The following is an 11,631-nucleotide window of genomic DNA, read 5'->3' on the forward strand; positions in this document are numbered from 1 at the left end:
TCGGCTTAGGTGGATAACCGTCACTTGTTTTGTTTGCAGTTTTTCTGTTCGCTTAGCGGTTTTTAAATGACGGATTAAACAGTGCTCTGTGAGACCGACAAAAGATTTGAGTACTGGTAATCCTGCTTAAAGCCTCTCCATGTTGTTATTCCTGAGCTGTCGAGTGTGTTCCTTGGTCTTTATTATGGTAATTGTTCTTTAACAAACTTTTACAGCACAACAGCATTTATACTGAGATGAAATCACACACAGGTAGGCTCCGTTTACTAGTTAGGAGCTTCATTTTATTTAGGTAAAGGGAGCTGAATACAACACTTTAAAGCATAAAATCCCAATAAGATACATTGCTGTATGTGGTTGCAACGTAACAGTTTGTGATTTTGCTTCGGCTTTGATTAGGATGTTTGGTTTTTAAAAAAACACTTCTTTTTTTTTAAGTTCTTGAGGTTTTTAACGAAAACACACAGGGAAAACCTTTTGAAATTTAAATTCGATGACATTCTGATGAACTCACCTACTCATCCAGAAACTCCTATGCCTTACGCTTGGGTGTCTGAATGTCATTTTATCTTTCTTTTTAATTCGGGGGTTTTTTCCTCCCTTGGCTTGTCTCAGCACCGACAAACATGCACAGAGATCCGGAGAAACGTTAGAACGCAGCGTTTGAGGATAAAAGAAGTCTGGCGGATGAGCTCCTGTTCCATCAGATATCCATTAAAGGTCTTTGTCCTTTAAATTGAGTGCTTTGATGCGAAGGATGAACAGCACATCCCTCACTACGTCTTCAAGCAGCTCTGCCTGTTGATGAAGTCATCATCTCCCTCAGAGAGTGAAGCAGCAACGCCGGCTGTTTTTATCTTTTCACGGTAAATAATTAAATGAGACAAGGAAGAGCTTTTCATATCAGCAAGCCAGATCATCAATCACGGCTATTATCTACGTCTGTTTCCTTATGTGCGCGCCGCTTGTCCTGCTTAAAGAGCTCGGCTTAGCCCTGCGAGCCGATTCTCTGTCTGGCCCCTGAATGCAGCCAGACTCCATCTGGATCCCGGGTGCTTTTTGCGGTTTTAGCTCAGCATGTGTTTGAAAAGGTGATTATAATTTACTGCTTACCGCACGTCTTCCTCCCCAGAGAGCCCCGAAAACTTCTGACCATGAAATTGAATGTGGGTGACATCAAAACAAGAATTCACTTCTGTTTACACGCAAACATATTAATCCGCCATGCATCCAAAACCAACAAGGAGTACTGAAGCAATCATAGAAGAGCTCCTTACAACTGGAGAAAGCCTTACTTCTGCTGCTCTGGTGACATTATTTCCTAATACTTCCCTCATCATTATTTTTTTTCTTTCTTTCTTTAACTCTGCTCTTGTAAGAATCAGTTGTGCCTTTCAGGTCAAATCTGTCATGCTTGTTCATAAAGCGTTTCTGTCACTGCGTCTTCTCGCAGATATTGATGAGTGCAGCATCAATCGTGGAGGCTGTAAATACGGCTGCATCAACACTCTGGGGAGCTATGAGTGTACCTGTCCGTCTGGATACAAGCTTCACTGGAACAAGAAGGATTGCATTGGTATGTGACAACAGTGCCCCCTAGTGGCTTCTTTAGGAGTGTGTGTGTGTGTGTGTGTGTGTGTGTGTGTGTGTGTGTGTGTGTGTGCCTACTGTTTTACCTAAAAATGTTCAACCCCAACAAAATACCAAAGCTACTAGTTTAAAAAGTTTGACACATCTGATATTGTGAGTGGTTTCTCCAACTTGAACGCAGAGAGACACTTTTATTTCTAAGTTGCTCAACTCCTTCATATCAAGCATTTTTAGGACTTAGCAGAGAAACCTTTTGCTGTTGACACCTGCTTTAAATGTGATTATATATTCCTAAAATATATTGTTCCATAACTCAGGATTCAATATCTGGAATTGAATTATATTCCTTAGTTTACCAGCTTTTTCAAATACCATCTGCATCTTACATTTTTGAAAGAGTTTAAGTCAGGAAGCTATGATGGCCACTCTATTTTCTAGGATGTCCCATGCAACCAAACATTTGCTTTTTTCTTCCACATACTTCAGGTTTCCGGTCTTAGATGAAGCAGCCTCAGAGCATCACTGAGCCACCACCATGCTTTGCTGTAGGCAGAGTGTTGTTTTCAGCATTCACTTCCTTCCACTGAGTTTTGACTTATTGCTACACATAACAGCAGCCTTTAGGGTAATGCGAGCTGAAACTTCAGTGCATGCTACTCCCAAGTCTTTCTGTAGGTCATTGAAAGGTTTTTTGACCACCTGCTTTTTCTGGAATCTGGTGCCACTGATGGCTTCCTCTTTCTGCCACCAGGTGGCGAACCCACTGCTCATATGACAGTGAAACTTGTGAACTGTGCTTCCAGCTGAATCTGTAGAAAAATCCAGGGCCTTTGGATTCCTTGTTTGTGTTTGTGAAAGACAATAATCTCTTTTCTGGATTATTTTTTTTCTGCACAGTTCTCTTGACTTTGCATCTTTCTAACATGCAATGAAATGTTCAACAGTTCAGGTGTTTGAAGTGTTTTATCTCAAGGACGTCTGATGTAACTAATGAAGCCTGTGATTTGCTCTATCTCCGTCTCTGAGTGTGGAGTGATTTATGAGTGCCTGTTCTTATGAAGTATTCACTTCTGGGCACTGAATAACTCTGAAATTGCAAATATTCACTACATGATCTGGTGTTAAATTTGAATGCAATCCTTGTATTATGAGCTCTTTTGACTAATTAAATGTTTTTTGTGTAATTTGTTTATTGCAAACGCCTCAACAATTTTGCATCTTGCTTATAATCTGATATGTTGTGTGTGTCAGATAATTGTAGCTGCAACTGCAGCAGCTGTTGAGCAGTTTTGGACGTTTACCTGTTAGCTTTCTCTCTTGCAGAGCTGGTGAAATGTCCTCCTGGACTTGTGGCACCGAAGGCCACCCTGACCTGCAGCAGGACGGGCAAAAAGGAGAGCTGTTCTCTTACCTGTGCTTCCAAGGCCTACTATCTGGCAGGTATATACCCCACCGAGTCAGGGCACAAACACAAAACGGCAAACTGGAGACATTTGATCAACAGTTCTTGCTCTGGCACACTCTCTTTCCAGGGACAAATAACAGCTACTCAGTCAGCTGCGGCATCCCGATTCTCACGGGCAAGCCCCCTGCAAGGATCAATTCCAGCATCATTCAAGGCTGCGTAGGTTTGTTATCTGTCGGTTTTTATTTAAAATCAAAGCCATCTCATGAACTACAGCAGCTCTGGTTTCTGTCTGATTGCTGGTAGCAGCATGATGCTTCAGTGTCCTCCCACCCACCAGGCTGTGTTTGTCTGTAGAGACTTTGGCGCCTCCAGTGAAACAGAAGGCTTCTTTCAAGATTAAAAATGCCAAATGTCACCTGCATCCAAAGCTGACGGGCAAGACCGAGGACAGGGGACGGACACTGGGACCAGGTCAGTCTCCGTTAATGTCTGTTGTTCCGTTCTGATGGCTTTTCCAAACCGAGTCCCGATTGGATGCTAAAATAAAGTTAATATCTGTAGCATTTTAAATCATATATGGTTTAAAATTAAAATTGAAGTGCAGTAAAATAACACATCGTTAGTTTGTCTTGTGATTATGTTCACCATTATACTAGTTTTTTGTTCCAAAAGGAGTTTCTGCAGAGCCTCTCGGTTTGTACACATCTAATCGGTTCTTTTTGAAAATGAATGTCTCAACCATTTCATTTAAAAAAAATAATAAAATGTACACACAGAAACAGGTTTAAGAAGAGAGTTCATCCACACGCACCAGAACTACTTTCAAATGTCAATTTGGAATCATGTCAAAGCTAGTATGTGGATTAATCGGCACATTATTTGTCGGACCCTAAATCTCAGTTTCCCATGTACACATGCAAACACAAAAACAGAGGTTTCTCAAATCCCCTCTTTGGTCAGAGTTTTTAAAGTGCATAAAAGGGTTTTAGTTTTCCAGGATATCTGTCTCTGTATGGACTAGTCCTTAGAGTTCTGCTCCAATATGGGGTTGCCTCAGTTAAGTTGATGACCAGTGTTTCAGTGTTGCTGAGAGGAATCTGCAAAGCAGGTCACCTGACCAAGGCAGAACACAAACCGCAGCAGCCAATATCATCTCTCCTTCACAGTGAATACCATTTATAAACGATGGAAGACCTAGATTGTTTTAGAGAAAAATGAAATGTATTAGATTCCAGATTGAAGATGCACTGCCTCCGGTGCTTTTGTGATAAAGTTATAAAAAGTGTCAGAATTGTCTGATTGAGCTTAAACTTAAATGGTGTGCAGTGCTTCTTCGTGGTTTTCAATAACGTTGTCTCTGCAGGAGGGGGGCAGCCTTGCAGCAACTGCCAGGTAACATTTGTTAACCTTACATGTGACTCCTCCAAGAAAGCTAAAGGGCGACACGCTCGCAATCCCTCTAACAAAGGAGTAACGCGCATCACCTTGGAGCTGGAAGCCGAAGTCAAACCTGGAGACACGACAGGTAAGTCATCTATGTTGATCCTGTCGTCCCCGAGTCACAAAACGTTTATAAATCGAAGTTTTTTTTTACTGACCAGGAAGCTGCAACCTCAGCTGTTTGCGGCAGCGCATGGAGAAGCAGGTGAAAACGTACATCAAGGCTCTGAAGAAGTCCATCAACCAAGAGCGCTTTCTGATCCGGGTTGCTGGTTTGGAGTATGAAGTGGCTCAAAAGCTTCCTCAGGCTGCACCCATTCAGGACCACTGTGCCCCAGGCTGGGAGCGGGTCAATGGCAGATGTGGTAAGTAAGACTGGACAAGTGAGCTCAGTTAATTCTTTTCAACTCATCTCTCACCTGTGCTACTTTTTGACAACTTTTTTTTCCCCCAGTTATGTGCCTGCCAGGGTCCTACTACCACGGGGGACAGGAGCGCTGTGTCCAGTGTCCACCCGGGACTTTCCAGGAGAAAGAGGGCCAGCTGGCCTGTGACCTCTGCCCTGGTAGCGATGGACATGGAGCTGTGGGAGCACGAAACATCTCCTCTTGTGCAGGTGAATTAAACCGAGCATCCATCTCATCTCATGCAGCTCATAGAAATGTCCTGACAGCCGTGTTCTGTGATCCTTAAATCAAACGCAGGCCAGTGCCCGACTGGTTACTTCTCCAGCGATGGCTTCAAACCCTGCCAGCCGTGTCCTCAGGGCACCTACCAGCCAGATCTGGGAAGGACACTTTGTTTCCCCTGCGGTGGAGGCCTGAGCACGAAGCGGGAAGGTGCCAGCTCCTTTCATGACTGCGAAGTCAAAGGTCAGATTTGTTTAGAAAAATATTTGATTTCACCGAATCACGAGTTTGCCGCATTTTACCCTGAGATGAGCTTCGTAAACTAGTGCTACAATAGTTTGCAGAAGTATACATACTTGTGAAAGTGATACATTAAGTGTGCAGAGGCAAACTGATAGTATGACATTTTTCTGGAGATTTCATGAAACAAAGTAGTTCAATATGGTGAAGCGAAAGTAAAAGAATACACACAATTTCAACAGTTGAAATTGTTAAAAATATAGCATGCATTCATGTAGCTGTCTGTACATGAAACAAATGTTGGAGAAGACGCTGTAAGATTTATGGCCTAAGTCTGAAAGGTGACGTGTGGATGACGTCTCTACAGATGCCTCCTCCTTATAGTCAAACATGGTGTTGGCAGCATCATGCTGTGAGGATCCCATGGTTTTCTACAGCCTACAATGGAATGGTTTAGATCATTTTCATGTGTTAAAAATCAAACATAGAATCTGTCACACACCTAAAAGTTTATGTTCACAGACAATCAGACTGAGTTTGAGCTATTAAAGAAAGGAGCAACCTTTTTTTTTTTAAGCTGGTATAGACATACCCCAAAGGACTTGGTGCTATAATTTCAAGCAAATTAAAAAAAAAAAGATTAAGAGGGCTGAATACAAATTAATGGCACAATTTCATATTTCTATGTGTAAAACAACTTAAAAAATGTTTAATATTTACTACGGCTGTCCACATTAACACATTAATGTGAAAATGTAAAAATCTTAAAGCCTCACTGTGACAAAATGTAGATTAATTACATTACCTACGGTGATCTAAAAGCCTTTCTCCCACAGACTGTCACAGCAGCACGTGAAACAGTCTTGCACTGCAGTCAACGATGCAAAATCGTAAACACTAGTAAAAAGATGAGTGAGGAGAGCGAGACTGGATGTGCTCAGCGGCAAATTTCACCTTAAAAAACACCTCGTTCATTGAAGTTTGGATAAAACAAAGGTGGCATGTACATATCGAAATGCTGAATTATTCCCCCACCAAAGCACAACCAGTTTACAGCTAACATTTTTTTAAATTAACGTTTGAAACAAAATGACGATTTAAAAGACGAAAACCTGGAAACCTGAGAATCTTCAGAGACGTTATAACTCTTTCTTAAACAACTTCCATATTTACACTTCAAGCTTAGAAAATTACACACAGTGATAAATCGTAATTAATCACAGTGCTAGTGATTAATCTGATGCACTTTTTAATCGATTGACAGCACAAATATTTACGTTGCACCTCAATTCTCGAACGGTAATGCAACAACATAGAAACCTGTGCATAAAAGAAGTTAATTAAACTAATGTTATTTTTTTTAAACTCCTCCCTGCAGTCCAGTGTTCTCCAGGTCATTACTACAACACCACCGTCCACCGCTGCATTCGCTGCCCAGTGGGGACCTATCAGACAGAGTTCAGGCAGAATTACTGCATCACCTGTCCAGGAAACACCACCACTGACTTTGATGGGGCCACAAGCGTCTCGCAGTGCAAAAGTGAGTTGGAACAATAAGAACTAAAATCTTTTTTTTTTTTTCCCCCAACAGCCACAGTCTAACCTGGCCTGCTTTTGTCTGTCTAGACAGGCAATGTGGTGGTGAGATGGGCGAGCTAATGGGTTACATTGAGTCACCTAACTATCCTGGTAACTACCCTGCTAACGTGGAGTGTATTTGGAATATCAACCCACCAAGCAAGCGCAAGATCCTGATCGTGGTGCCGGAGATCTTCCTGCCCTCGGAGGACGAGTGCGGTGATGTTCTGGTCATGAGGAAGAACTGTGAGTTTTCTCTCTCTCTCTCTCTCTCTGGATTCATTAGAGTTGATAGAGGTCATAAATAATATGAGGAAGGATTATCTGTGCTTGTGCAAGGGTCAGCGACATCCATCACCACCTACGAGACCTGTCAGACGTACGAGCGGCCCATCGCCTTCACAGCTCGCTCCAGACGTCTGTGGATAAACTTCAAATCTAATGAGGCCAACAGCGCCAGAGGTTTCCAGATTCCTTATGTTACCTATGATGGTAAGTAGCGTCCGAGTTCACATTGGCAAACAGTTACTTCTGCAAAACGTCACATGCGGTTATCTTAGCCCTCGGAAAATTAGGGCTTAAAGTAATCTTTTATTTGGTTAGCATGTGTTTTTTCTGAATGGAAGCAACATTAACATTTTAGAGCAGCACAGTGAGAGTCCAGACTGAATCTAATAGTGGAGAGAGTTAAAGATTAGGGTGATGGCAAGGAGGCCTTCCGTCTTCAAAGGTCATGACCAAAGATAAACTGTCAACATACCAGCGGAAATATGCACAAAGTCAGCTAACGCTTCATTGCTATAACGCCAATAAAGATTGAGAAGGATGTTGCCAACTTTTTAAAATATCAATAAAAACATATTTTACATTTTATAATTCTTCAGATACCTGTCTCATTTCCTGTCAGAAACAAACTTCTCAGTTGAGATTCAATAATTTTAAATCTAATCTGCCAGACATATGAATAATTTAAACTTGATTAACTCAGTCCTCCTCTATCTCAACCAGATTGTGTTCTTATATCGTTAGAAAATAGAAAAATACAAATTATAAGTTTGCACAGAATAATTCACTTTTTTCTTTTTTTTTTACAATGTTCTCCATCTTTTGAGTTATTGTATTGCTTCTATGGGCAGTGAGGTATTAAAATAGCATCAACTCACCTACTTTACTTATTAAATGCTAACGCTCGTATCTCGAGATTCAGATTCCAGCATTGGCTTCTGCAGACGGGTTGCATTGATGATCTTTTGTGTCACTTTTTTTATTTCAGAGGATTATGAGCAGCTTGTAGAAGACATTGTGCGAGATGGAAGACTCTACGCCTCGGAAAACCACCAAGAAATCCTGAAGGTCTGTGGCATTTTTTAGGTGTTAGTCATTTGTTTGTCAGATTTAGGATGATTCAGTTGAGCTGTGAGTTTTTATTAGCGGGGTTTTAATCCCAAACGAAACTGCTTTCTGTGAGCTGTCTTCGGAGTAAAGGGGGGTTGGAAGTAACACGCATTCTACGCTTTTCAGCTGTGTTTCTGTAAAAATGATTCCCATGTTCCTGCCACTTCACAAAACAAAGTCCTGTGCTAATAATGTGACAAAATTTGAAAAATACTCAAGAGTATCAACACTTTTCTAAAGAACTGGTCAATTATGAGGGAGTTTTTAATTGATCAATGCAGAAATGATGTTTGACACCTGATTGTTGTGTGTGTGTTTTTTTTCTCTGAAGGATAAAAAACTGATTAAGACTCTTTTCGATGTGCTGGCCAACCCAAACCACTACTTTAAGTACACCACTCGGGAGTCCAACGAGATGCTTCCACGCTCCTTCATCCGTCTCATAAGCAGCAAAGTGTCAGCGTTCCTGCGGCCATACAAGTAAAAGCCTGCAGCTGCAGAGAAGAGGTACCGGATTGCAACACCCACCCGACCGGCCCACGCCTTCTCCCTACTCCTCTCCCGACATTCCCTGCCAAACTTTTAGGCCACAACTCTTCCAGGACTTCTTAACACAAAACCCTACGAGACACTTCACTCAGCAGACCTGAGAAATGCCCGACATGTCGTAACCCCCGTTTTCTCTTTAGGTTTATTCTGTCTGTCTACCAGGTCTGTATTCCTGCGCTCTAGCATTTAGTGGGAATGTTGAGTATGTGAGTGGTTTCTGTTGTGTTGTGCAACGGAACCACGTATAAGGAAGAAGAAAAAAACAAACAAAACAAAGCTTATTTCAGACAGTAGGAGTGTTGTTTTGTGTGTGCAGTTTGAGCCTGATAGAGCTTGTTGTTGTGTTTGCTCCAGTTCCTTACCATTAAGTGTGACTGTCTGTGTTGTGTAAAAGTGTTGTGCAACTCTGGTGCCATCGTTGGTGTCTGAGCGCTGTCCTCCAGGAGGAGCGGTCGCTTGAATCCTGAGTTTTCCAGCTCCTTTGAAGCCCGGCTGTGTTTTTGAGCTCTTAGAGCCTTTTCCAACTGTTAAAACAGTTCAACCGTGTTTTGCTCCGTCTGTTTAGACTGTTACCCGTGTTTCCCAACCTCCGGGTTATTCCTTCTGGTCGTTTTTTTTGTTGTTGTTGTTGTTCCAAACCAACTACAAAGCAAACACGAAAGTGTGGTTTGTCATTCCACGGAAATCAGCGGACATTCGGGAGATAAATGATCGTGAGAGGTGGGATGATGTGATGTCTGGTGGAAACATGTTTCAGAGAGTGAGAGTAATGTCTCTGTGGGACATTATGTTTGCTGCTTCTTTTTAAAAAGGTCACTTTAATTCTTCAGTCTCATTGTCTTTCTCATGTACTCTTCATACTAATATTCTGTAGGGTTTAAAAAAAGGGAAGCTCAGAATCCATAATAACTCTGTTTCTTTTACAAACATTAAGTTGATAATCTCTCATTACTCGTCTGTGGATTTACGAATTATTTTTGTTTTTGGTCTTGTAAATAGTGAGATTAATCTAGACGAGGGTTGAACTCTTTAATCCTGATTTTTTTTAGGTCCAGTACACTTCTTCCCAGATCCAGTCGCTTCTCCGCCCCTGAGGTCTTGCTAGTCTCAAATCCAAAGACACTCAACACCCCCAACTCGGTCTGTGTCCTGTCCCAATGAAGACAGCTCTTCCAAAGACCGCTCAGATCGGGCAGCTCGAGTAGTTTCCTGCTCTAGATTTGGAACCGACCGTCCCTTCTGTTTTTTTTTTACTTTTTATTAAAGTGCAATGAAAAAAGAAAAAAATGGTTCCGCTCAGTTGCGACCCACACGGAAATTTGAAAAATGTGTTTTGGGCTGTGGTCTTGTTGAGACTATTAATCATCTATTAATACTATTATCATCAATTCATCATAGGCAGAAATTATTTAGGCGTAAATGAAAGAAAAAAAAAGTAAAAATAGCTAAATGTGGAAAAAAGTAAGAATTTGGTTTGTACAGTGAAAAATTTTAAGCGTGACTAAACAGGGTAAAAAATAATTTAAGTGTAGAGAAAAATCTAACACTTCTGGCTTGTATAAGCCTCAGCCAGAATTACTGTTTGAGGAAATTTTCTCATTTGCCTTTTAAATGACATTTTACAAAAGATTTGTCTGGTATTGGACACAGGTTTCCTACACATATTTATCTCAAAATGCCATACTTTTCCAGACTAACTGTTGCAAACTTTTTATTCTTTGTTGGTTCAATTTTAAAGTATGTTGCCTGAAAAAAAGAAGTATTGCTGAATAAACATACTGAGTTGAATACCACTGTGAAACTGATGGGGGATAAAGTCTGAAAATACACATTTTTAGACCTGACAAATATTTTCCATTAAATTCCAGATTTTTTTCCAGATTGTGTGGGAACCCTGTGTGTAGAAAAACATAATTCTCATCTCTAAAAAATAAATAAATAAAAAAAATCACCTTTTGACACAGATTAATTGGTGTGTTGAGTTTGGGGTAAATGTCACTTTTTTATGACCAGGCACTTCCTGAGCTCCTCCCAGTGGGAAAACGTTAGCCCAAGATTTAGTCAGCATCACTTTAAACAACCTAGGAACAATGAATGAATGAATGCTTAGTCAACACTCGACCCTAAAAATCCACTGACCTGGACATTAATAAAGAGAAAGAAAACTTGCCCTCCTGTATGTATGTATTTTTTTTCCCCCATTTTTTGTAAATAAAAATTAGTTTGTTAGGACACTATATCCCATGGACCATACTGGATTAAACAAAGGGAATGTGCCCTCACTATCAAATCTGAGGGCATCATTGGGTCAGACCTCTTATATCAGTTTATAATTCTTTCTATACACATTTCACTTATACATCAGACAGAATATTCTCTTATTTTGGTGCGCTCATGTGACCCACATGCACCCCTCTCTTCCTACCAGAAAAGCTTCTTTCCTGCATCCTGTTATTGTTGTTGTTGGTTTTTATTGAGGTGTTGCCTTTAAAGCAATAGTTTGCTATGATGTATTGGAGTTTGATAATGATATTTGCACTTGAAATGTTATTGCTCATGTAAAGAAATGTCTGGTTTTTGTATTGTCTTTTTAAATGAATGCAATTTGTGTTCCTTTTTTTTTTCTTGTAGCTTGTTTGTTCATAAGATGCTCACTCACCATTTAGTCTATAGAGATGATACATTATCAGCAGTTTGGAGAAAAAAAGGTGGAAAAAAACAACTTTGTACAGAGGGGAATCAAACAGGTTTACACTTGTTACTGCCCAATACACTTATTAAAAATAAACATACTGTACTTCA

At 40.7% G+C, this 11,631-nt stretch overlaps 1 protein-coding gene across 3 annotated transcripts in view; it reads left to right on the forward strand.

Annotated features, from left to right (window-relative positions):
- scube3 (signal peptide, CUB domain, EGF-like 3) overlaps positions 1–11,631 on the forward strand; it is a 105,265-nt gene extending 93,634 nt beyond the window's left edge. For 2 of the 3 annotated variants that reach the window (XM_088007211.1, XM_014981705.2), the window contains 13 exons: positions 1,454–1,576; positions 2,914–3,030; positions 3,123–3,218; positions 3,353–3,469; positions 4,362–4,523; positions 4,600–4,803; positions 4,893–5,054; positions 5,143–5,310; positions 6,686–6,847; positions 6,934–7,131; positions 7,225–7,377; positions 8,159–8,238; positions 8,612–11,631. In XM_088007211.1, the coding sequence (XP_087863337.1) occupies positions 1,454–1,576; positions 2,914–3,030; positions 3,123–3,218; positions 3,353–3,469; positions 4,362–4,523; positions 4,600–4,803; positions 4,893–5,054; positions 5,143–5,310; positions 6,686–6,847; positions 6,934–7,131; positions 7,225–7,377; positions 8,159–8,238; positions 8,612–8,764 (1,895 nt within the window). In that variant the 3' untranslated portion in view covers positions 8,765–11,631. The remainder of the gene's footprint in view (positions 1–1,453; positions 1,577–2,913; positions 3,031–3,122; positions 3,219–3,352; positions 3,470–4,361; positions 4,524–4,599; positions 4,804–4,892; positions 5,055–5,142; positions 5,311–6,685; positions 6,848–6,933; positions 7,132–7,224; positions 7,378–8,158; positions 8,239–8,611) is intronic. The other variant, XM_014981703.2, reaches the window with a different exon arrangement.

This window comes from Poecilia mexicana, unplaced genomic scaffold, assembly GCF_051168715.1.
Source record: "Poecilia mexicana isolate PSO_F unplaced genomic scaffold, ASM5116871v1 scaffold_7, whole genome shotgun sequence".
In the NCBI taxonomy this organism is placed as follows: Eukaryota; Metazoa; Chordata; class Actinopteri; order Cyprinodontiformes; family Poeciliidae; genus Poecilia; species Poecilia mexicana.